The 26,375-nt window shown below is 38.1% G+C and overlaps 1 protein-coding gene across 1 annotated transcript; it reads right to left on the bottom strand.

Annotated features, from left to right (window-relative positions):
- Window positions 1-206: 206 nt before the first annotated feature.
- LOC135499556 (uncharacterized) lies at window positions 207-25,927 on the bottom strand. Its single transcript, XM_064790406.1, has 28 exons — window positions 25,747-25,927; window positions 25,109-25,195; window positions 21,735-22,055; window positions 21,270-21,404; window positions 18,249-18,800; window positions 17,316-17,879; window positions 16,904-16,945; window positions 16,328-16,399; window positions 16,036-16,077; window positions 15,334-15,402; window positions 15,163-15,204; window positions 14,621-14,686; window positions 14,273-14,314; window positions 13,915-13,980; window positions 13,518-13,556; window positions 12,713-12,775; window positions 12,298-12,339; window positions 11,862-11,933; window positions 11,570-11,623; window positions 11,135-11,212; window positions 10,666-10,800; window positions 4,484-10,140; window positions 3,818-4,354; window positions 3,305-3,637; window positions 1,661-2,197; window positions 1,148-1,480; window positions 783-1,000; window positions 207-516 (listed from the first exon to the last, which is right to left on the bottom strand). Exons 2-28 carry the CDS (start codon window positions 25,173-25,175, stop codon window positions 207-209), a joined length of 10,488 nt encoding a protein of 3,495 aa, XP_064646476.1. The 5' UTR covers window positions 25,176-25,195; window positions 25,747-25,927.
- Window positions 25,928-26,375: the final 448 nt, after the last annotated feature.

Here is a 26,375-nt window from a genome sequence, read left to right as displayed (position 1 = left end):
TCCCTTTCTTTTGTTTCGTTATAAGATGCCTAACAACTGCCTTCAAATGAGAAACCTTCTTTGAAATATGGTGGACCAGTGTGTGTTTCTGTAGTTTCCTCTCCAGGTGCTTGATAACTTTCATCAGATGTCTCTGATGTGAAACTTTAAGGACTTTCTTTGTTTTCATTGTCTTTATCAACCTCACCTTCCTTCTCAGTTCTGCCTTACATTTGTTCACCTGTTTCAAGATTGGTCGCATTCTTTTCTTGTTGTGAACCTTTGTAATTCCGTGTGTTATTTTCTTTGTCTTTCTGACTAATCTTAATTTCTTGATTTGCTTCGTTTTCCTGTGCAGTGTCTTTCTCAGCTGTTTGATAACCTTCATCAAATTTACCCGATGTGAAATTTTGTGGATTATCTTTCGTTTTAACTTCAGCTTTCTCTGGACAGTCTTCCTTATGAGGCGTTTGATCATCTTGATTTGGTGAGTAACTGGCTTCCCTTTCTTTTGTTTCGTTATAAGATGCCTGACAACTGCCTTCAAATGAGAAACCTTCTTTGAAATATGGTGGACCAGTGTGTGTTTCTGTAGTTTCCTCTTCAGGTGCTTGATAACTTTCATCAAATGTCTCTGATGTGAAATTTTAAGGACTTTCTTTGTTTTCATTGTCTTTATCAACCCCACTTTCCTTCTCAGTTCTGCCTTACATTTGTTCACCTGTTTCAAGATTGGTTGTATTCTTTTCTTCTGGTGAACCTTCGTGACTCTGGATGTTATTTTCTTTGACTTTAGGACTAACCTAAGTTTCTTGATTTGCTTCGTTTTCTTGTGCAGTTTCTTCCTTTGCTGTTCGATGACCTTCATCAAATGTACCCGATGTGAAATTTTGTGGATTATCTTGCGTTTTAACTTCAGCTTTCTCTGGACAGTCTTCCTTATGAGACGTTTGATCGTCTTGATTTTGTGAGTAACTGGCTTCCCTTTCTTTTGTTTCGTTATAAGATGCCTAACAACTGCCTTCAAATGAGAAACCTTCTTTGAAATATGGTGGACCATTGTGTGTTTCTGTAGTTTCCTCTCCAGGTGCTTGATAACTTTCATCAGATGTCTCTGATGTGAAACTTTAAGGACTTTCTTTGTTTTCATTGTCTTTATCAACCTCACCTTCCTTCTTAGTTCTCCCTTACATTTGTTCACCTGTTTCAAGATTGGTTGCATTCTTTTCTTGTTGTGAACCTTTGTGATTCCGTGTGTTATTTTCTTTGTCTTTCTGACTAATCTAAGTTTCTTGATTTGCTTCGTTTTCTTGTGCAGTTTCTTCCTCAGCTGTTCGTTGACCTTCATCAATTGTACGCGCTGTGAGATTTTGTGGATTATCTTTCGTTTTAACTTCAGTTTTCTCTGGACATTCTTCCTTATGAGACGTTTGATCGTCTTGATTTTGTGAGTAACTGGCTTCCCTTTCTTTTGTTTCGTTATAAGATGCCTGACAACTGCCTTCAAATGAGAAACCTTCTTTGAAATATGGTGGACCAGTGTGTGTTTCTGTAGTTTCCTCTTCAGGTGCTTGATAACTTTCATCAAATGTCTCTGATGTGAAACTTTAAGGACTTTCTTTGTTTTCATTGTCTTTATCAACCCCACTTTCATTCTCAGTTCTGCCTTACATTTGTTCACCTGTTCCAAGACTGGTTGTATTCTTTTCTTCTTGTGAACCTTTGTAATTCTGTGTGTTATTTTCTTTGTCTTTTTGACAAATCTAAGTTTCTTAATTTGCTTCGTTTTCTTGTGCAGTTTTTTCCTCAGCTGTTCGATGACCTTCATCAAATGTACCCGATGTGAGATTTTGTGGATTATCTTGCGTTTTAACTTCAGCTTTCTCTGGACAGTCCTCCTGATGAGACGTTTGATCATCTTGAGTTTGTGAGTAACTGGCTTTCCCTTCTTTTGTTTCGTTATAAGATGCCTGACAATTGCCTTCAAATGAGAAACCTTCTTTGAAATATGGTGGACCAGTGTGTGTTTCTGTAGTTTCCTCTTCAGGTGCTTGATAACTTCAATCAAGTGTATCGGATGTGAGATTTTGTGGATTATCTTGCGTTTTAACTTCAGCTTTCTCTGGACAGTCTTCCTTATGAGACGTTTGATCGTCTTGATTTTGTGAGTAACTGGCTTCCCTTTCTTTTGTTTCGTTATAAGATGCCTAACAACTGCCTTCAAATGAGAAACCTTCTTTGAAATATGGTGGACCAGTGTGTGTTTCTGTAGTTTCCTCTCCAGGTGCTTGATAACTTTCATCAGATGTCTCTGATGTGAAACTTTAAGGACTTTCTTTGTTTTCATTGTCTTTATCAACCTCACCTTCCTTCTCAGTTCTGCCTTACATTTGTTCACCTGTTTCAAGATTGGTCGCATTCTTTTCTTGTTGTGAACCTTTGTAATTCCGTGTGTTATTTTCTTTGTCTTTCTGACTAATCTTAATTTCTTGATTTGCTTCGTTTTCTTGTGCAGTGTCTTTCTCAGCTGTTTGATAACCTTCATCAAATTTACCCGATGTGAAATTTTGTGGATTATCTTTCGTTTTAACTTCAGCTTTCTATGGACAGTCTTCCTTATGAGGCGTTTGATCATCTTGATTTGGTGAGTAACTGGCTTCCCTTTCTTTTGTTTCGTTATAAGATGCCTGACAACTGCCTTCAAATGAGAAACCTTCTTTGAAATATGGTGGACCAGTGTGTGTTTCTGTAGTTTCCTCTTCAGGTGCTTGATAACTTTCATCAAATGTCTCTGATGTGAAATTTTAAGGACTTTCTTTGTTTTCATTGTCTTTATCAACCCCACTTTCCTTCTCAGTTCTGCCTTACATTTGTTCACCTGTTTCAAGATTGGTTGTATTCTTTTCTTCTGGTGAACCTTCGTGACTCTGGATGTTATTTTCTTTGACTTTAGGACTAACCTAAGTTTCTTGATTTGCTTCGTTTTCTTGTGCAGTTTCTTCCTTTGCTGTTCAATGACCTTCATCAAATGTACCCGATGTGAAATTTTGTGGATTATCTTGCGTTTTAACTTCAGCTTTCTCTGGACAGTCTTCCTTATGAGACGTTTGATCGTCTTGATTTTGTGAGTAACTGGCTTCCCTTTCTTTTGTTTCGTTATAAGATGCCTAACAACTGCCTTCAAATGAGAAACCTTCTTTGAAATATGGTGGACCAGTGTGTGTTTCTGTAGTTTCCTCTCCAGGTGCTTGATAACTTTCATCAGATGTCTCTGATGTGAAACTTTAAGGACTTTCTTTGTTTTCATTGTCTTTATCAACCTCACCTTCCTTCTTAGTTCTGCCTTACATTTGTTCACCTGTTTCAAGATTGGTTGCATTCTTTTCTTGTTGTGAACCTTTGTGATTCCGTGTGTTATTTTCTTTGTCTTTCTGACTAATCTAAGTTTCTTGATTTGCTTCGTTTTCTTGTGCAGTTTCTTCCTCAGCTGTTCGTTGACCTTCATCAATTGTACGCGCTGTGAGATTTTGTGGATTATCTTGCGTTTTAACTTCAGTTTTCTCTGGACATTCTTCCTTATGAGACGTTTGATCGTCTTGATTTTGTGAGTAACTGGCTTCCCTTTCTTTTGTTTCGTTATAAGATGCCTGACAACTGCCTTCAAATGAGAAACCTTCTTTGAAATATGGTGGACCAGTGTGTGTTTCTGTAGTTTCCTCTTCAGGTGCTTGATAACTTTCATCAAATGTCTCTGATGTGAAACTTTAAGGACTTTCTTTGTTTTCATTGTCTTTATCAACCCCACTTTCCTTCTCAGTTCTGCCTTACATTTGTTCACCTGTTCCAAGACTGGTTGTATTCTTTTCTTCTTGTGAACCTTTGTAATTCTGTGTGTTATTTTCTTTGTCTTTTTGACAAATCTAAGTTTCTTAATTTGCTTCGTTTTCTTGTGCAGTTTTTTCCTCAGCTGTTCGATGACCTTCATCAAATGTACCCGATGTGAGATTTTGTGGATTATCTTGCGTTTTAACTTCAGCTTTCTCTGGACAGTCTTCCTGATGAGACGTTTGATCATCTTGAGTTTGTGAGTAACTGGCTTTCCCTTCTTTTGTTTCGTTATAAGATGCCTGACAATTGCCTTCAAATGAGAAACCTTCTTTGAAATATGGTGGACCAGTGTGTGTTTCTGTAGTTTCCTCTTCAGGTGCTTGATAACTTCAATCAAGTGTATCGGATGTGAGATTTTGTGGATTATCTTGCGTTTTAACTTCAGCTTTCTTCGGACAGTCTTCCTGATGAGACGTTTGATAGTCTTGATTTTGTGAGTCACTGGCTCTCCCTTCTTTTGTTTCGTTATAAGATGCCTGACAACTGCCTTCAAATGAGAAACCTGCTTTGAAATATGGTGGACCAGTGTGTGTTTCTGTAGTTTCCTCTTCAGGTGCTTGATAACTTTCATCAGATGTCTCTGATGTGAAACTTTAAGGACTTTCTTTGTTTCCATTGTCTTTATCAACCCCACTTTCCTTCTCAGTTCTGCCTTACATTTGTTCACCTGTTTCAAGATTGGTTGTATTCTTTTCTTCTGGTGAACCTTCGTGACTCTGTGTGTTATTTTCTTTGTCTTTAGGACTAACCTTAGTTTCTTGATTTGCTTTGTTTTCTTTTGTAGTTTCTTCCTCTGCTGTTCAATGACCTTCATCAAATGTACCCGATGTGAGATTTTGTGGATTATCTTGCGTTTTAACTTCAGCTTTCTTTGGACAGTCTTCCTGATGAGACGTTTGATAGTCTTGATTTTGTGAGTAACTGGCTCTCCCTTCTTTTGTTTCGTTATAAGATGCCTGACAACTGCCTTCAAATGAGAAACCTTCTTTGAAATATGGTGGACCAGTGTGTGTTTCTGTAGTTTCCTCTTCAGGTGCTTGATAACTTTCATCAAATGTCTCTGATGTGAAACTTTAAGGACTTTCTTTGTTTTCATTGTCTTTATCAACCCCACATTCCTTCTCAGTTCTGCCTTACATTTGTTCACCTGTTTCAAGATTGGTTGCATTCTTTTCTTTTGTTGAACCCTAGTGATTCTGTGTGTTCTTTTCTTTGTCATTAGGACTAACCTAAGTTTCTTGATTTGCTTTGTTTTCTTTTGAAGTTTCTCCCTCAGCTTTTCGTTGACCTTCATCAAATGTACCCGATGTGAGATTTTGTGGATTATCTTGCGTTTTAACTTCAGCTTTCTCTGGACAGTCTTCCTTATGAGTCGTTTGATCGCCTCGATTTGGTGAGTAACTGGCTTTCCTTTCTTTTGTTTCGTTATAAGGTGCCTGACAACTGTCTTCAAATGAGAAACCTTCTTTGAAATATGGTGGACCAGTTTGCGTTTTAATTTCAGTTTTCTCTGGACAGTCGTCCTCATGAGACGTTTGATCGTCTTGATTTTGTGAGCAACTGGCTGTATTTTCAAGTGTTTTAGTTGATTGATTATGTTTTTGTTGTTTTTGTTTCTGGCAACAATCAGTGATTTTATAAGCTTCTGCCTATTCATTAGCTTTAGTTTCAATAGGTTATTTTCCCTTTGCAACATGTTCAACCTCCAAGCCACATTTGCCTTCGGTTTAGTGACTTTTACTCTCCTAGTCACCACTTGCTGTTTTTGTTTCCTGTGGATAGTCATATTTTGTTTGTTTAGTCTTAGTTTTAGTTGTTTTATTTCCTTTACCAATTTGTTCAGTTTATTTAGCCTGATTATTCGTCGCTTCTTTTCCTTTAATAACAGTTTTTTTTGGATCTTCTTTATGACAACGTGCTTTAATTTTTGTCTCAATTTCATGGTTAACTTTCTGGTAAGTTTGGCAAGTTTCAGCTTTCGTAATTTCCTTTGTTTCTGTTCTTTCACCTTCATTTGTTTAAACTTTTGTCGTAATGTCTTAAATTTTTCCAACAATTTAGTACATTTTGCAGGAACCTTTTGGAGCTTGATTTTCTCAGGCCACTTCTTTATTCTTGTTGTCGTCCTCTCTTTGTGCCTAATGACAGGTGTCCTTCGTTCTTTCAACTTTATTCTCAATCGTTTGTTTTCATCTATCATCTGCTTCAGTTTTCTGAGAATCAGTTTCATGTCTCTTGTAACTGGTTTCTTTTCCACTTTCTGTACCCTCTGTGCTTCCTTTATCCTCCTTGTTTTCTTCTGTGATTTCTGTTGCCTAAGCTTTATTTCAAGCAGCTCAATCTTTCTGAGTAATTTCAGTTCTCGTTGTGGTACCTTATGTACTCCCCTTTCCTGTGTCTTCTTTACATTGTGAAATGCTTTCTTCTTCTTCACTGGTTTAGCGTTTGGTTTGTATTCCTTCCTTACAAATTTCAGTTTCTTGATAATTCTGTCTCTCTTGCTTAGTCTAATACTAAGCTGCTTAATTTTTCTCATCATCATTTTCATTTTCCTTTTCAACTTCTTTGTTTTGTTCTCCTTCTCGTTCTGTATGTTCTTTGGAACTTTTCTTGTCTTCAAACACTTTTCTGTCTTTTTGGATTTGGCAATCCATTTCCTTTTCAACTTCTTTATCTGCAGTGTTCTTGTTTTTCTCAGACGTCTCTCCTTCTGCAACTTATGTTGAAGTCTCTTGATCTTCCTTCGAAGTTCGTTTGGCCGTCTTGTCTTAACATATACTTGTTTCTTAAGTCTTAATTTCTTTTGAATTTGTTTTATTTTTCTGAGTTTCTTTATGATTTTTATAGTTGGTATTTTCATTTTCTTTGCAAGGCGGAGTTGCTTCAGGAGCTTTATCTTTTTCTTCTTAATCATTGGCATTATCCTCTTAATCTTAAGTTGTTTTAATTTCTTTATTATTTTGATGACAGGTTTCTTTTGCTTTCTGGCTATTTTTAGTTTCTTCAGCAGTTTCATCTTTTGTCTCTTCATTCTTTGCCTTGTCATTTTCATATGAATCTTCTTCAAGAGGACATGTTTAATCTGTTTCTGCAGTTTTGCCTTTAGTGACTTTTTAATCTTGGCAATAATTCTTTTACGCATGTTCTTGATTTGTTTTACCTGCATCTTGTGCCTCTTGACTTTCGTTATTTTCTTTTGTTTTATGGTTTTCTCCGTTTTTCTTGTACATTCTTGCTTTTGTTTCTTTATTAGATATTTCAGTAGTTGGTTTTCCTTTATCAGGTTTGTGAAGGTATGTGGTTTCTTTTCCTTTACTATCAATTGTCTTTTAATCCCTTTCTTTTTGAGATGTTTCAATTGCTTAATAATCTTTGTGGCTGGCAATTTTTTCTTGGTGGCTAGTTGAAGTTTTTTCTTATGTTTTTGCTTATGAACTCTTTGTATCTCATGTACCTTCTTCCTCTCAAGGACAAGCTTCTTTTTTAATCGTTTCATCTCCACCTGCATCATCTTGAGCTTCTTTGATACTTTACATTGTGCTGGGTGCTTTTGCTTTTGCTTTCTTAAAACATTTCTCTTCCATTTCTTCAGCTTGTGCACTAATATATTCTTGATTGCTTTCTTCATTTGTTTGTGCATCTGTATTTTTATTTTTCTAATCATTTTTGCTATCCTTAGCTGCCGCAGATGTTTCCTCTTAAGGTTTGTTTTTCTGATGTTCTGCATTTTAATTGTAAGCCTCTTATTTTCTTTCAGCAGCAAATTCAAATGCTTTGATACTCTTGCAATGTTCCTCTTGTTCTTTTCAAGTTGCCTGGTTTTCACAATTGCCATTATGTTGTGATGTTTCATTTTCTTCTGAATTTTCTTTTGGTGAACAGTCTTCCTTGCTAACTTCTTCCTTGCCCTACTTATCTTGGCCTCTAACTTCTTCTTCGATTTCAAAACCAGCTTTTTACTAATACTTTTTGGTTTCTTAGTTGCAAGTTTTTCTCTTAGTCTTTTGTTCTTTTTTGTCAGTATCCTCAATTTCTTCAGTATTCTTGCTATTTCCTTGTGTTTCTTCCTTAGCTGTTTGACCTTCTTCACTATCTTGACATTGTGCTGCTTTCTTCCTTTTACTATGAGCTTTTTTTGAACTTTAGCTTTAACCAGATATTTGATTTCCTTCCTTAATCTAGCTATCAAGTCCTTTCTTATTTGCAGGATCCTTTTTGTCTTCAGACTTGGTCTACAATTTTTATTCTTCTCGGCTTTCATCAATTTCCTTTTTAGCCTTTTTATTTCTTTTTTCATCATTCTAATCTTCTTTGGTTGAAGATATTTACTTTCATGTTTTCCTTCCTTCAACAGTCTTGTCTTTTTCCTCACTGTCTTAGTTATTTTCTGCAACTTCCGAATTATTTGCTTTGTTGGTTTCTTCTTCAAAATAGCGAATTTCAAATCTTTCAACAGCTTCACCCTTTCTTGTGCATCTTTCTGTAACTTATGCTTAAGGAGCCTGTTTTCTTTCCTCAATTTCTTTAATACATTGACATTAACATGCATTGTTTTTATTGAACTGACATGATTTTTCACTACTCTTTTCACCTGTGTCGTCTTCTTTGTTTTCTTCTCAGCCAATTTCTTCATTTGTTTCCTAAGATGAGCTGTTATCTTTTTACGCATTGCTGCAAGACGTTGTTTCTGAATTTTATTCTGTGTCTTTCTCTGTGATACCAACTTAGCCCTGATTCGTTTATTTTCTTTCAACAATACTTGTAATCTCCTTGATATTGTAGTAATTTCCTTATGACGTTTGATCTGGAGCCCAACAATCTTTTTTATCAATTTATTATGCAGTGTCGTTAACTTCTGTAAAACATACGCTATTTCTTTATTCTTTCTCATTAAGGCATGATGGTGTTTCTTCCTTCTCAAAATCAGTTTCCTCTGATACTTCTTCTTTGCCAAAAGCTGAAATTCCCTTTTCAGTCTAGTGGTGAGCTCTTTTTTCATTTTGATAATCTTGAGCTTTTGCATCCTTTGAATTGCCTTCAGCTGTTTATTGTGTTCCTGAGTCAGTTGCATCCTGAGTTGTTTACATTCCTTTTCTTGTTGCTGCAGTAGTTTCTCAATATTTTGAATTTCTTGTGTTTGCTTGAGTATCATCATATGCATATTATGTTTTTGATACATTTCTTTCTGTAACTTGGTAGTTAATTTCCGCTTCAGTCGGGCAAGCTGCTGGTGCCTAACACTTTGTTGTTGTTGCTTATTTGTAACAATTGTCACCTTTAATCGTTTATTTTCCTTCCACATCAGTGTCAATTGCTTCATTATACTGACCATGTCTTGTTTGGTCTTCATCAAAAGTTTTTTCCTCTTTGCTAATATCCTTTGTGTTTTCAATTTCTGCAAATCGAGTTGTTTTTTTACCTTTTTCTTGATCATGCGTTTTATCATTGCCACCAGTTTTGCTTTCATTCTTGCAATTCGAAGTCTCCTTCTTTTCGCCATCGTTTTTTCTTGCTGCTTCATACGTTTCATTTTTTTCATCAGTATCCTAATCCTTTTAGTCAACTTCTGTGTTTTATAGATGTATTTCACCCTTGTTACTACCTTCGTCTTTGTTTTTTGAAGTTGTCTTTTTTTCTTCTCAAGCTTCTGTCTTAAATGGCTGTTTTTCTTCATCATCAGATTAAGTTTTTTCGTAATAGTTTTAACTGTAGTTTTCTCAGGTACTGCAATTTTTACATACTTAATCCTCGTTTTCCTGCGCCACAATCGGTTGTAGGCCTTTCTGTAAATTGCTAATTGTTTCATCAGTTCCCTTGTGTGCTTCTGGTACCATTTAAGCCAGGTCTGTAATCTCGATCTCAATTGTTTTCTTCTCCTCAATATAAAGCTGTGTCTTCTTTTTCTGTATTGCCTGATTATCCCATGTTTCAATCTCCTATACTTTATTCTCGCATAGATTTTCTTCCTCACGTGCTTGATTTTTCGTAAAAGTCTGAGCCGACGAACTGAGTGTTTTCTGGTGTGTTTGATTTTCCTCATCAATCGTATAATCCTCTTATTTTCCTTCACCTTCTTTAAAAATATTCTTCTTCGTTTCTCGATTTTTCTAACAATAGGCTTTACCTCTTCTGGTGATTTCTTCCTTTTCACTGGTCTAATATTTTCATACTTCTTATGCCTCAACACAAATCTATGTCTGTGAAGTTTTGCAGGTTTGTAGATTTTCCTCCTTAACTGCTTCTCTGCTTCAAGTTCAGTCTCTCGGGTTGTAACTACAAAACGTATTACAGGAAAATAAGGCAAAAGAACAAAGCTAACCAATTAATGCAGCAAATACAAATTAAACACATACATGTAGTTTTATTGAAAGCCTCAATGTTACTGTTAACTTTTACGGGGCTATACAATATTTCAAAGTAGATAAATTGAGGAGTTTACTCTAAACCCCTATTTGGTACATTATGTCCTTTTTCAGTATAACATTTTTAGAGGGAGCATTAACATGAACAGTATCAAACTTACCTGTTAAAACCAATGCACAATGTCGCAATTCAGTTATTTGCATACATTTGTACTTCGATAGCAATATTCGACGGGAGCTTAAAATGGTGTATCATTGGCATGAAACATTATTAATCAACTCATTAGAATAGATAAGAAAGTTTCTCTCATGCCTCCATTCGTCCAGTGGAACTTTCAAAAACTCCCCGACACCTAAGATGTTCAGTAATGAAAAGAGAAACATGAAAAATGCAAGGTTGCAGATAACTTAAACGTTGCATTGATGCATTCCGTACCTTCTTCCTTACAGATAGTATTGTTTCCTTGTTTGTACAATACGAATCCCATCGGACACCTCAGGGTTGTCTTGACACAGTCAGGAGCTTTTCCTTTTCTTTGCCGTAATTGGAATCCTTTTGCGCATTTACTCACTGCAATGATTAAGGATGATAAAGCTAGTAAGCATACCTTGATCTGCAAGTATACTAACTATGGACCAGTGGGTTGCGACTCTCGGCTAGCGGTCAAGAGGTCCATGGTTCAAACCCAACAGTCGACGAAACATTTTATCTAGGTCTCTTTGTAATGCTGTCAACACCTAGTTTAACGGCGTACATGTACATGTAAACCTGAGTTGAATGACGATACCGTCGAACAGGTTGTAAAAGCTCCTGGCTGATGTTACAACAGGCTTACTTCGTGGCTTTAGAATGGATATCATAGCATAGCTTCTTTATTGAGTCATAGCTGAACCATGATTCTTACCAGAAATCCTCTTTCTGCACCTGACTGTGTTCTCACTTGGGACTCTGACCATCTCATATCCATAAGGGCATTTCGGCTCTGTGGAGAGCAAAATAAAACAGGTTTTGAATAAATGCGTGATAAGTATTCCGACAGTGATATTTATATTTGATGATTAACTTGTCAGCCTTCCCGGTCAGCCTTACGCGGAAGTTATGTTGTATACAATTCACCAGTGTTTGTTTTAAACTCGCTTGTAAATGGTGCGATGAGCGGTACGATTGCAGGTATGCCAAACTCCGATTCTGTCAGACTAAGAGGTCTCGATGAAGGAAGATATCTCATATGTCAAATCGTCAAAAATTTAAATCCGATTGCGGTTTTCTTCATGGAATAGATTATAGCCCGGATGCGTATGTTGCTACGATGCTCACGATGGCGTAAATCGATACTTACTGATACATCGTTTTACACCATGCATCAAAACTAATTGATATCCTTTGGGACAGACTGCAAATAGAGCATGAACTTCAGTTAGTGCGGGTGAAAAAGGGATATTATACCCTCAGGTGAAAGTCTGGGTAAGAAGATATCTTAATTCGCTACGTAAGGTTCTAGTCTCAAAAACCATGCACAGTAACACAACATTACAGAGCAAGGGAGGAGCAAATCGCAATGACAGCGCGAAGAAACTTACGTTCACTGGCAGAAAATGATATTCTGATAATGAGAATTAGAATATACTTACATTTAAAGAGGCAGATAATGGCCTTCTTCTTTCCTGTTCGCTTCCTGGTGTAGCCTTTCGGACATGTCCCGACTGTAAACATATTATGACATGGATGATACAATGAAGGTTAAACATGTTAAAGTGGTACAGTCATATCCCCGGAACAATTATAGCCCATGTGTGCATAAATGTGTATTGCCAGCTACTTTTTACACTGTGGGGACTTTAATGGGGGCCAATTTATCTTCACTTTTATCAAATCTAAATCTATGTTTGCTTGAACTAACGTTATTGTTGAAAACTCAATGTTTTCATTTTTTAAATAATGTTAGTTCCTCCAAACGTTACAATGGAAATAGATGTTTTAAAAGCTGTTTAAATCAAATTACTCCTTTGTTGGTTTCTGAGAATTTTGTCCTTTTGACGAAGTGGAAATATCTTTTCTTATACCTACATTTACATTTTCCTTTGCGCCAGTTGAATCCTGGGAGGCAACCTGAAAACCAGAACAATTGCACATGACGTCGTGTAGGCTGTCATTAGAATAATGTTCTGCACCTGATACAAAAATATGTAATAAGGTCTCCATCTGCTGATAACGCTGAAGAACCTAAAACAGGGTCAAAGCGCGCACTTCTCAGTCTATTATCAGTTACTGACAATTGACTGTAGATTTCGTGCTGCAGTAGGCCTGTGTGATCAAAATCCAAGAAGAAGTAATTAACTCAACGTATCCGTCGACATCACTGCTGTCTTCTGTTTTCTAATGGGACATTATGTTCATTGGAAGATCTGTCAAAATTGGGGGAATCTTGGGATTGAACGTAGCATTGTAAGCGCTGGGTCAAAGCTGCCGCTTGTGTACTTACGACTTGTGCAGTAGGCGAGATGCCCCGACAACACTTTCTTGAATCCAGGTGCACATTTCACCACTGAAAGATTTGAATTGTGTCCTTTGAAAATGCGTGAGAAAAGGTCTTTGAACAGGATGAGAATGACGTCTCACTGTACACTAACGACCAGAGCCCAAAGCCTATCTGTCGGAGTGTTGCAGTGTTGTCTCTCATTGTTTGTGTCCATCATTATGCCTATGTAAATGCCTGCCCAAACGCCTCGGCATGTCCATTCGCCCGATTGTGTACGTAGGGACAGTGTCAGTAGTAATTTTGCTCTCAAAACAGGATATGCACTGTCATACCGGTCCAAAATGAATCAGATAAGTTCGTGAACCTCTTTTTCTGGAACCATAGGGTAACTCGTGTCAAATTTCACCATATAATGTTTTAGCTGTTTTTGACAAATGACTACGTCACTTTCTCATAAATCGGTAAGGTTTTCGAATTGAAATGCACATTTTCTAGAAATTGATGGTTTAATCCCGCCCGGACGGCTCGCTTCGATGCCGTTTTCGTTGATGACGTCACAACATGAACATTTTCGCGGTCGCGGTGGTTTACATTCAGCGATTTTATAATAAATCTAATCAAAAATGGAAAATTTGAGCTTTACATTTGTGATCAACAATTAAACACGGACGTATTTCCGCAAAGTTGTAGATCACATCATAGTATCACTTTAAGACAACCAACCAAATCAAGTGAAATAATTTTGAAAAAAGTTCTGAATGAGCCGCCTTTCGAACGCAATGTATCTGTATGTGCGAATGATACGTACGACAAACTGGTCCTCTTTGGATGTAATCTTGTGGACATTCTGAAAGGAAATTTTGACAAAAATGATAGGTCGAAGATGACATGATGGAATTTTACTTTGCCTTGTTTTAGAGCACTCTGTCGTATGTGAGGGACATTAAAATAGGTCATGTCCTTCCTGTACAATGGGGGTATAAAACATTTGAAAGCACCATCATGAGTTAGACATGCGATAGTTTAATTTTTATTTTACTCCGCTATAATGCATTATCGTCACAGGAGTGTTACGCAAGCAAGGTATCAGCGGGGCAAAACGCGCCGTGAATGTTGCGAAAAGCTAACAAAAATAGAAAACGCTCATAGAAAATACAGTAAAACCAGTCCCATGCAGATGTCTGTCTATATTCCGCTCTACTCACTATAAAATAGACAAACCCTTCGGCCATCTTGTAGGTGTGACTTGTATCCAACTGGACACTTGGAATCTGGTCAATCATAATGGAAAAATCAGAGGTTTTTTTCTCTCGACGCGTCATTTTTCAGTGAAATGACTTCGGTGCCAGTAAACTAGCTTTCCTGCTTCTGAAGAAATTATTTCATTCTTGGGCCAACTTGACAGTTTTTCTGATACAGAATTTGGCATGACTCACTGTTAGCTTTTGATAGACAGACCGACTGAATGAAATCGATATTTTGCAACATTTTGATATAGTTGGGAACTTCAGTATCTTTCAGTCATATTTACTGCTCGTGCGAACGTAGATAGTATATACTCACAGACACAAGTGAATCCAACCTTATTGTAACCAGATGGGCAGACTGAAATGAATGAGTAACGTTATTTTTGGCGATGTTAATAGCAATCTTTCGAATTTCTCCCGTGCATCCACCAACTCACTAAAGAAAACTTGCAGGTTTGGCTATTGAAGTCTGCACACCATGCTATTGGGTTATGCGTGGAGTCCTGGTATAGCATCCTAGTAAATATTGAGGTACCTACAACAGCAATGTGTCTTTGGCATCCGAATTCTGCGATATGGCAGCCTATAATCCTCTTTGAGAGTCTATTAATGACACACCAGAATTATTCTAACATCACTCGTGATCGTCTTTGGTCATACTTACAACTGAAGACACACCTCTTGAAACCACCATACAGTGACAATTTGTATCCGACTGGGCAAAGCTGAACTGTAAAGAAACAACGGAATATACCACAGTCTTTTATCTGAGTTTTCTCAAGTCTTACTTCAGTCATCAGTATTGCATTTGGTAAAATAATAGCTTAGTTTCCCAGAGGTATTCAAGTCAAATGTTAAAGAAAAGGAAGATGTATCAGTTTCCCCAAACCTGGGGTGAGCATGTGGTAGGTCAAAAGAGTCAAAACAATCCATCAATGCCAACTTCAAAATGGTACAATTAACTTACACAATTAAAGCAGAGAAACGACTTTCAAAGTTACGCCTGTTTTCAGGAATGTATACTTACCTTTGAAAAGCAATACTAGAATTCCGTACGGTTAAGCTCAAGATGACAGGTCACTTCGGACCAATTTTGAAAAAGTGATGCAAATATATGTACAAACTATAACGGGTTCTATGAATGTCGTACATGGAACACATCATGGACAATGCAAATCATCACTAAACAAAGTAACATTTACTTACATACACACTTTCCAGCGAAGTTCCTGTACCCGATCGGACAAGCTGCAAAGAACAGAGCGATTTATGATTCCAAAATCTTGATTTTGTCTCCACTTGTGACTGGAAATTCTCAAATTCAAGTGTAGATATCAAATTTTAAACTTGGACAGTTTTGTTTAATATGATACTTACGATTTGTGTAGCAAACGGGGATTAAGGAGTCGAGGTGTTTCACGTGGTATCCGCGGGGACATTTAGAGACTAGAATTAAATAGAAAAAACTTGTTATGAATTGACGGATGTGATAGAAATACGGGCAGGTTAAATGTTTGAGGCGCTGTCCAGCCCTGGTGTCTAGCAACCAAGAGAGATTGAACGTGTTGATCTAGAAGATCATGGATTATGTCGGAAGTAGTCCAGGTAACCTCGACCCTATCCGCCGTGTAGCGGCGGCCTCGTCGTAGAGGAGGCCACGTTGAGTTACCCGAGGCGAGCCATACATTTTCAGTGCATAGAGTGGATGAACTGTCAATACTGAGCGCTCTGGTATTCCTGGTTTTTCACTTGGATCGAGGTTACCCATCCTACAGAAAAAACACCTGACCGAACACCGGAAGCTTAGGCCCCCAAATAGAGTAATGTCGTCAAGTACTAGTCTCTGTAATGAGTGAATGGAGGAGACTGGTGAAAGAGTCTATGTCGGAGGCTGATAACGGCTTTTTCCGTCATATTTGGGATGAACTGTCAAAACAGAAGCAGTTTGAAGCACGTTATCTAATGGAAATACTACAGAAATCGCCATTTATAAGGTATACTGTTCTGTAGAAAGTGGAGAAAACAATTTGTTAAGTTGGATCTGTTTAGTGAAACCATCCGTTCCACGCTCATACTTACAAACACACAGTTTCTTGATATTCTTGTAACCGGGAGGACAAACTGAAAAATAATTGGTTAAATCACGCGTAATTACATGAATTGCCTCAGTGGGCCAGCCAAATGTCGTTAGATGACGGTCGAGAGTTATGTCGCAAAGTCCGCTTGACCCTATCACCCATTATACAATCTGGAAACCATACAGTCACTGACACGTGGTCATCCTTGCGAATGCATTTACAGGCTCACTATGGGATCTGTATACAGAATTTAACGCAATTTTTGGAAGAGTTTTGTGTTATGGTACACTCACCAGCAATTTGCCGGCACTGCGCCAAAGCATTGCCTATTTTCTTCTTCTTAAATCCGTACGGACAATAAGCAACTGAAAAGAAGCATAGAGTATGTTTTTTTTAATTTTTATCGGTGCAGCATCTCTTTGGCTAACATTAAGAAGTTTATACAATGATAACACATTGTATATAAAAAAAGAATTTGCCTTAAATTTGGAAAATATGAGATTTGGCAAAGCAGTTTTTGGCGGCTATCTATCATGTCATACATTTATTTGTAGGTCTTTTTAATGAGATGTTCATGTATGTATTTGTCAGAATAGGTAATCATCTATGATTTATAACTACATGTCAAATCATTATGTATCTAGTGATTAAAAATATTTGTACACCTTTCAATCCTGAATAATACAATATAATCAGTATAACTAGGGAGTATTCGTGGAGGACTGATTGAAACAGGAACATAACATATTCTGCATTACATGCACGGTATCACTAAATATTTCCAATTGGTATTCAAAGTAATTATCATGTGCAAATGATGCCATTTGTGTGACCTAGTTTCGTCGTCAGTGAAGTAGAAATTTGCTTACATCTGCAATGTGTCCCATGTCTTCGAAAGCCAACAGGGCAGCCTGTGTAAAAACAAGAATAATCGAGGGTAGGATGGCTTTTTATGACGGATCATTGTATTCTCGACATGACAGGAATAAAATGCCTACCAACAGAAAAGCATTTAATTCTCAACTTTTCGAATAATTGATTTTTCATTTTATATTTGATTCATTCGTAAAAAAATTGTTTAAAAGAGCCGGTTTTTTTCGTTTTTGCCTTTTTAAATGATGTGGCCCAATCACTGAAATGTACCAGCTGTTGCCCACAACGACAACCACTTCGATGTCAGCCTCCTCCTTTTCCAAACACGTCCCCCTCCATTTAAACTAAACTTATACGATAGAATGATGTACAGATACGAGACGTAGGCATTAATTAATATTTACTTACCCATGATCTTAGCAACAAGATTAAAGGCATCAATGTACAGCCGTTCCCAGTCAGCCAGTTTGTAGAAGATACCCGTGTGCCCAGCGAGCATCCTAATCTCATCTGTTGAGGCGTAGGCGCCAACTCCAACGGCAACGATGAAGACATGGTGCTTCATCAGCCAGTGCCGCTCCTTCACGATCGCCTTGTAATCACTGGACTTTTCTGCAGTTAGCACGAAAAGCATCTTCTTGGCACTCTTACGGGCGTAGGGCCAAACCTTCTTCCTGACAAGTGCAAGGGCCTCGCCAAGGTATTCTCCTTTTCCTTCAAGCTTCTGAACCCTGTGCAACGCCTTGGATAATGCGTTGTTGCTCCTGTACTTATTGAACCCGAAGTCTATTTTGGCATTGCCTTTGGCGCCGTAGAAGGCCAGTGCGACTCTGATATGATCAGGGTTCACATCTCCAAGGCCGGAGATTATGTCTTCGATAAACACCATCAGCATGAGGAGATGGCCCTGGCTGACTTTGGAGTCAGCATCGACCACAAACACCATGTCAATCATGCCGGAGAAGCTCACCTCTAAAGACAGCAAAACAATCAAAATGTAGTTACTAAAACTTCGAACTATTATGACATGCAGCATACAGGGCTAAACCTTTGGACTGTAATCGAAAATGCTATGACTCCACGTTGGCCATGATGTTTTTTCTCGACTCCCGTGTTATCGTATTCTCGTAGTGTTATGATTACTAACGCAGTCGTGAGCATGCTCCTCCTTTCCTTAGTACCGAAGCTCACACTGGTTCGCCAACCGGATACCCTCAAATGTTAAACCTACGGACTTTCAATGGTTTAGTTTGGTACCTTTAATTACATTGTGTATCTTAATTACAATAGTTTATACAGCAGCAATTCAGAGTGCATTTATAGATGCAGAATGAAACTTACCAAACTCTTTTGCGAAGTGCAACCTAGGGACCAAGGTCATCGCAATGTGAGGTGTCTTGATCTTGAACACGTTTCCTGGTCCAAGTAAAGTCGAATAGTACTTGTTTCTTGCCGCTGCCCCGATTGTGTAGGCATCTATTTCGGCACCTTTGGCCGAGTCCACAGCCTGCTCCAACCGTGGCAAATCACGTCGACTGATCTTGCTTCCGGCAAGAATAATGGCTGTTCGAATGGCTTCCGCTCTTGCGTGGTACTTCTTGGAAAATGAGGACTTTCCCATTAAGTTTATGGCGTTCGCGAGGTCGGCGCTTCCGCCAATGAAAGGTAATCGCATCACAGCACGTTTAAAATCGCTGAATTTGTTATAGGTGTCCAAGTGAATGACTTCTTTCGTCTTTGCTTTATCTGATACAAGGATTACGGCAACGTGGGTGTGGCTTCCTCCAAAGTTGCCAAATTGATGTGTCAACTCGAGGATGAGTTTCTTGAAGAAGTAGAAGTTGGATTTTCCTGTCTGGGCCGAAGAATCGAGAAGAAACACCACGTCATGTGCTGGAATTAAAATAGTGACATGTAATTCGTTGCTAGACTCGATGAATATTTGAACAAATTTGGCTGTTCTCTTCACCCTGATAGCGGTTGCAAAAGTACCTTGCTTATTGGTTGTTTCAAAGCCAAAACCTGCTTGAGCTAGATAGGAGGCTCATTAGACTCTAAGATAGCAATGGTCGACACTTTAGTCTGATCTTAAGGCTGTAGAGCTGCATGGGAATACCTAACCGCACTTTCATATAACACGGGGAACCCAGGGATCAGAAAAATGGAAGTACATTTATTTGAACCTAGCTGTATGCGGTCTCTGACAAATGAACGAATATACCCGAAGAGCGATAAAAATTATGACCTCGCTTGATCTCATCACCTTTGGTTCAGAGGCGACACAGTGTTAGTGGCTTTGTCAATTATATACCTCGGCTTCGGCTCGAAAGTTACGCGAGTATTTCTCTGTGTGTATCCAGAGTTCTTCATCACGATCTCTGCATGTACGTCTGATGAGGATACCTCAACAATAGGAATCTTGCGATGAATTGATGAAATCTATTTTGATTGTTAAAAGCCCATTTAAAAGCTATCGGGGAAAATGGTGGTGGATGTTGAAAAGCTACACGCTCTATCTGGTAAGATAGATTGGGGTTTTTTTTGTAGCCCCAGTTTAATTGTAGCCCCTGCCTATGATGTTGATTGATATCCCCATGCATCAAACAACGCAGGGGCCTCAAATAACCGGGTCTACAAATACCCCATTCTACCTTATTCTATGTGAACAATGTCTGTAGGATACATTTTTGTATATATCATCATCAGTTATTCAGTCTAGCAGGTGGGTTGTTTTGTTTGCTAGACTGAAGGGATATGTTTTAATTTTTAATATGCAGAAATTGTTCTCAATTCAATGGTAGTGTTTGGGTAGGCCGGGGTGGGTTTGTTGCTTTACGTCTTGTCAAGTAGTATGGTGTAAAAGGAAAAAGGTAAAAAAAAACATTTTCGAAGAATTCCTGAATTCATTCAAAGAAACAACGGAAGGTGAGGCAAAAAAGTGGTAATACCGCTGGAAATTTAGTATGGCTAGAAGGTGGCCAAGTACAATTTTTTTTTCCATTTCGTGAACCTCGGCAAAAACCTTGCACAATAAGGCTAAAGTGAAATGCATTAGAACAGCAACGCTCAATGCTTCATACTGGCACGGAGGTACATGTATGCTATACATCCGTTATACAGGCGATTTGTCCGGTATCCAGTAAAATAGGTACAGGTAAAATAGGTACAGGTAAAATAGGTACAGGTAAAATAGGTACGGTATAATAGGTACAGGTAAAATAGGTACAAGTAAATTAGGTACGGGTAAAATAGGTACCGGGTAAAATAGGTACACAAAAAAGAGAAACTAGGTAAAATAGGGTCAATCACAAAATTTTATCTGAGTTTCCAGATTTTTTTAATTTTTCACTTCTTCAATGCTAATTGAGCTTATTGAAAGGGTTCACTTTATGATAATTTTAATCAATTACTTGGAGTGCTAATTAATGCTTGTTATTGAAATAATTCTCTAGTGATTGTTGTTTTTTGCTGGTGCTGATATCACTACCAACTAATACTAATTATGATTAACTGTTGCTAAGTAACTATGATTGATTGCTGTTAGAAAACTAGATTTGTCTGGTAGAACAGCAAGAGTGCACCTGCTTTTTTCTGCTTTTGTATGGTTTCCAACAGCTTGGTATGGCCTCAATATTTTCCATGTCTCATGAGGGGAAAAGTTCTTCTTTAATGATCGTATGGCTTCTTAGGTTTCAAGTCTGGGGTTGGGTTCCTGGCTTTTTTTATATGTTGAATTGAGAGTTTTTTGGTGACAACGACAAGTGGTAACAACGAAGGCAAAATATAGTTTAATGAGACTGCATGTATTTATTTTTACACAAATGACGACCTCTGAGTTACAGCACAAACTTGGCCCAGTTAAATGAAAATGCATTAATCTATTGAACTTACTTAAACTTATCTAAAGTGCATGATTTTTTTCCCATAAAAGGTAAAAAGTAATCATTAAGAAAACTCTTTCAATAAGCATTGATAAAATCAGAAATAAAAGAATCATGATAAAAATATATGATCATACCTTTATATTACCTAGTCTCTCTTTTTTGTGTACCTATTTTACCCAGTACCTATTTTTCCTAGTATCAATTTTACCCATACCTAATTTACCCATACCTAATTTACCTGTACCTACTTTACCCGTACCTATTTTACCTTGTACCTATTTTACCGTACCTGTTTTACCCGTACCTAATTTACCTGTACCTATTTTACCTACATTCGATTTGTCCATATTGAAGGCTAGATAATTATTCACTATGTTACTCTACACAATTTTCATGGATGACACTTGATAACCACCTTTATGCCCCTACATCCTCAAACGCTATGTCTGCGGCTGGCAAATGGGGACTTCTCACTTACCTATCTCGACCACGGTCTCCTTGACGCCAGCATACTTGATAAGGGTCGGAGCATGCTTCCACTTAGATGTTTTCACCGCATGTTCGACATTTCGTACCTGGACTGTAGTTGCTTTCTCATGTGGTTCCACCGTTTCTGAATTTAGAATGATTATGATGAATCCACATTACTGATACAAAACCCCTGTATAGGACACCATTCAAAATTTACAACTTCCCATTTTACGTATGATAGGATTAGTAACGATTGCTATGAAAATCCTAGGTTTAGCACATTTGAATATACTGGATACTTTTCTCACGCAAAGACACTCAAAATGTGTTTCTGCCGGAGTCTCCCAAAATCATCCAACAACAATTTTCTACGCGTGTACCGGTACATGATGGTTAGAGGTGGTGACACCACGTAAGAATTGTGATACTTTTCTCTTCGAAGGAAAAAGAGGTTCGCATTAGAGTGCCGTACCCGTGGTCGTGGTAGTTGTCTCGGTAACATCTGATGTGCAGACCTGTTTCCCGTTTTGGGTGGTCTTCGTGTACCCAGGAGGGCACTTTTGGATTTCCGTACTCTCACAAACCACTTCCCCATTCATCACTGTCCTCGTGTACCCGGCTGGACATTTCGCGACGCCTTTGGCCCCCGTCGTTGTTGTTTGAGTGCAGATTTGTACACCATTTTCTTCTCCCTTTTCGTATCCAGTAGGACAATTCAATGTCTCGGTACATATTACATGTCCGTGTTCCTTCTGCATCGTGTAGCCCTTTGGGCAGCCACCACCCGCCATCACTGAAACAAAAGTGCTCAGAAAATGTATAGGAGCACTCTCCGTAAACGTGTGAGGCGTAGCCCACATACCTAACATTGTGTATGTTGAATTATTGAGATGTCACAAACTTCGCGCTGGACAGGGCAAGACATCTTAAATAATCAAAGATTGCGCTCACTTGAGCTAAAACGGTCCAAATAGCATGCAGATGTTGATAAAGCAAGATACATTGTACTAGCATGGCTTTATCGAATACCGTGGGTCGAATAGCATTATTCTTGTATAGGTGTGTGAAAAAAAAACAGAAATAAAAAAGGAAATGATAGAAAAACACCACAAAGATGGATTAATAAACAAAAAAAGTTTCATTTTCTTGTTTTTGCTTTTAGTTCAGAGGCACTACATCAATGACATAAAAACTTTTGCTTGAGACCAGATTCAACCGTGCGTCACATGATAGATTAAGCAGAATTGTAACAGATAGTAAGTTTTGAGCCATAAATGGGTTATTTTCAATTAGACCGTAGCAAGAATCATTTCGCTGGAATGAGTCGTTATCATCAAGCAAATTTAGTGCCAATCAGAAGGTGTTGGAAACAACCCTTTTTCGGACATCCAGTTTCCAACATGCCAATTGGAGACAAGACCACCATTGATTTGTTAAGCCTTTTAACAGTCAAATTGTCAATGTTTGACCGAGACGCATCCAATACTGCGTGGGGTTGTGGATCTAAATCTTTCGAGATGATATTCCGGACAGTCCGGCAAGTAAATGATGAAAAGAAAAACTGGTAGTTGACCACGGAAATTTTTTGATAATCGACAAATTGGACAGACATTGATATTTCCACTCTTTTCAGCCAACTGGCAGAAAAATCTCAAAACAGCAGCAGCCAAATTAGCAAAATTCAAAATTTAATTTGTTTCATCAAATAATTGCTCTATATCTGTAGACTTGCTACAGCAAATATTTTTTCAATACCTCTCCAAATATGTACTTGATAGTTTAAAACATACTCGCTCCTAATTGATAGGTCTGGACCCTCCAACCTATGAATATTCATTGGTGGTATTGTCTCAATGAAGGTAGAAATCGGGGGTTTAAAATTTTGAGCATTTTTTCAAACTTGATTTTCCTAATGTAGATGACATCCCACAACTCTCCAACAAAGGAAAGTGATATCTGGAAATTTTTTGAGAAATGAGAGACATTTCCAAGAGAGGTACAACTGTGCAAAAAGCGACGAAAAAGGACGTAAAGGACATGAAGTCGTGATTTTCCAGCCAACAGCATCAAGTTCAAAGACCCGCCCTGGCCAGAATAAGCAATCTATGGAGCGGAAAATTTAGGATGTGATTTAGGAATATCTTTGCTGCTTAGGACAACTTTCAGAATCAAGGCGTAAGTTGTTTCAAAGAAATTACATAATGAATGGCAACACAATAAGTCATGTAAAAATGAAACCAAACTTAGACCGAGGCTAGCTTGGCTCATATTGGGGTCAAATTAATTTTTTTTCTCATTATTTTAGCTTGTTTTGACCTTAAATCATCAGCAATACAATATTCTAAATGAATTAGAGTGATTTGAGCACATTCAAATTTTTCACTAAATTGACCCAAAATGTAGTGTAAATGGAGAAAAGACCACCATTGATTTTTTAAGCCTTTTAACAATTAAATTGTCAATGTTTGACCGCGACGCATCAAATACTGCGTGGGGTTGTGAATCTGAAATTTTGGTATGATATTCCGGACAGTCGGGCAAGTAAATGGTGAAAAGTAAACTGGTAGTTGACCACCGAAATTTTTTGATAATCGACAAATTGGACAGACACTGATATTTCCACTCTTTTCAGCCAACTGGCAGGAAAAACTCAAAACACGCCCACTATTGCCAAATTATCAAAATTCATAATTAATGTTTTCATCAAATAATTTCTTTATATCTGTAGACTTGCAACAGCAAATATTTTTTCAAAATCTCTCCAAATATGTACTTGATAGTTAAAACCTATGAATATTAATTGGTGGTATTGTCTCATTGTTGGGTATTAACCACACCTTTTTATGCAAGTATCAATTCGTGTCTTGTACCCCCCCCCCCCCCTCCTCAAGGGTACGTCATCCTATCACCCTATAACGACATCTTAAGGCTCAAGCATCACCCTTTTTTCACCAATGCTACTTTTTCTTTCGTCAAGACATCACCATCAACAATATATCAGTTATCACCGCCATATAAAGTAACCGGACTAATTTTACTGGGTAAGGCTGTATGTTCGACAAGACATCGACACATTAGCATCCTTATTCTTTCCAGCTTCGCCAAATTTTCACTAAAGGTAAAATAAATACTACTCCAGCATCGGCAAAGATTAGTGGTGATAGCTTAACTACCCTTGAGGAGGGGGGGGGGGGGGGGTACAAGAAACGAATTGATACTTGCATTAGTCCATTCATCATGGAATACATTAATAACTCCTACGCACGTGTTTAAATTTATTGACGGCTGGCCTGCATCACATTAAAGGGACGCCATTTAAGACATTGTTAGTCGATCCGGCGACAGGTGCCGCTGCAGTTAGTACCTCTCCAGTGTTTTGTAAATGTTGGAGGTTAGAAAGTGTGTATCACGCATGCGCCATAGGGATTGCTATTACAGAAATCGAACGCGCCATCTGTCGCCGTGCTATGGAACTACAATTAAACCGGGGCTACAACTACCCCATTCTACCTTACATGTTTCGCATATGACTTCGTGTCTGACCCTTTTTGCTTCTTGGCGGTGTAGTCCCTAATGCCAGCAATCAATCTGAAACCTGCACTTTCTGGTTCTGTGTTTCTAAGTGTCGAATTTTGAGCTAGGGTTAGTTCCGCCAAAAGAATTTCTCGTCATTACAGAAAGTTACTTTATGATGTGTCAGTAAAAATGTGAGGAAAGAATGATGAATGCCTGACGATTTGATTTTAAGCACTGGGTGAATTAGTGTCGAATTCTGTCCCTGGACAAATTACGAAGTATGAAATACTGGTTGTTGACTGCACTTTGTTGAAGATATACAAGACTTACCTGCCAATGAAAGGGATTGAAGGACGGCTGCAGTCGCCAGTACGGCGACTAATGATTCTAAACCCATCTTTCAGCGGAAGTTAGGGGCTGAAAAGATTAATTTGTATTAGCTTCAGCTTGCAGTGTGTAAACCTGTTTTCATTTGGGTGTCCTTTTTAAAAAAATCACATGGCAAACGTTTGTTTTTCGCATTCCGACGCATAACTCTGGAAATGAGTGAGTGACAGACCTGAAACTTCTATGATGTGATGGCCTAGTGTGAGGGAGCTTCCCTATCGATTTATAACCCGACGCTAAATTCAATATGGCCACCATCTTCCTTATCCACCCCGTAACTTCAGAACCAGTTTAGTGACAGGCCTGAAACATCTCCGGTGCCCACGACAGAGCGGGGGCATACATTGCGATTCGCCTCGATTGCGCTATGTGTAGTTGTCAAATGGCACCTTCAATTGGGTTGTCTCGATATTGGAGTGGATATTGTAGTCCGGGATGAAGCCATTAACAAAAATTCTAACCCCTCTATCTCCTACACCCACCACTGGAAAAACTTAACAATTGGGTTTCTGTGGTCAGGTAGGCGAACTCTATCCCTCAACACATTCAAATCATTTGTCGTTCAGCTCCCGGACTATTACCTTTTTCGAACGCACCCTACATTATATAAGGTGTTCTCTGTCCATTAAAAGAGTGTTTCCTAAACTAGAGTACAGAACAAATGTTATATCCACAGTTTTAGAAGATAAAATCCAAAATCACAATTATAAGTTTTTGGTAAAGTCCTCAATATTATCTGCATGAAACACCGGCCGGCGTGCGCTTTCCTTCACCCTTTCATGAAATGCGAGGTCGAACAGAATGTCAATATATATATATATATGATTTTTAATGTGTTTCGCAAGCTATTATGTTGTGTACATGTATATATACAACGAAACAATGAATTATTCGATAAATATTCATATATCAGCGTATTAAATATTGGCCATTTAACATGAAATATACATGTGCAGCAATGCAGTGGGGTCAGGCAGGTGGTCGGGGCAGGTGGGAGGACTAATATATATATGTAACTGTTTGAAACAATATTACAAGAACATTTTGGAAATAAATAACATCATAAATAACATCATCCCCTATGTGCCCAGGGTCCTATGTTCCCCGGGTTATGTCTCCTCTCTTACATGTACAAATGTACTGTAACATACCAAATTAACGTTTTCAAAGAAATACCTGTACCTGCCATGGAAATTTACAGGTTTGATGA

The sequence above is a fragment of the Lineus longissimus genome, chromosome 2 (assembly GCF_910592395.1).
Source record: "Lineus longissimus chromosome 2, tnLinLong1.2, whole genome shotgun sequence".
Taxonomy (NCBI): domain Eukaryota; kingdom Metazoa; phylum Nemertea; class Pilidiophora; order Heteronemertea; family Lineidae; genus Lineus; species Lineus longissimus.
This window is presented reverse-complemented; position numbering and strand designations above follow the sequence as displayed.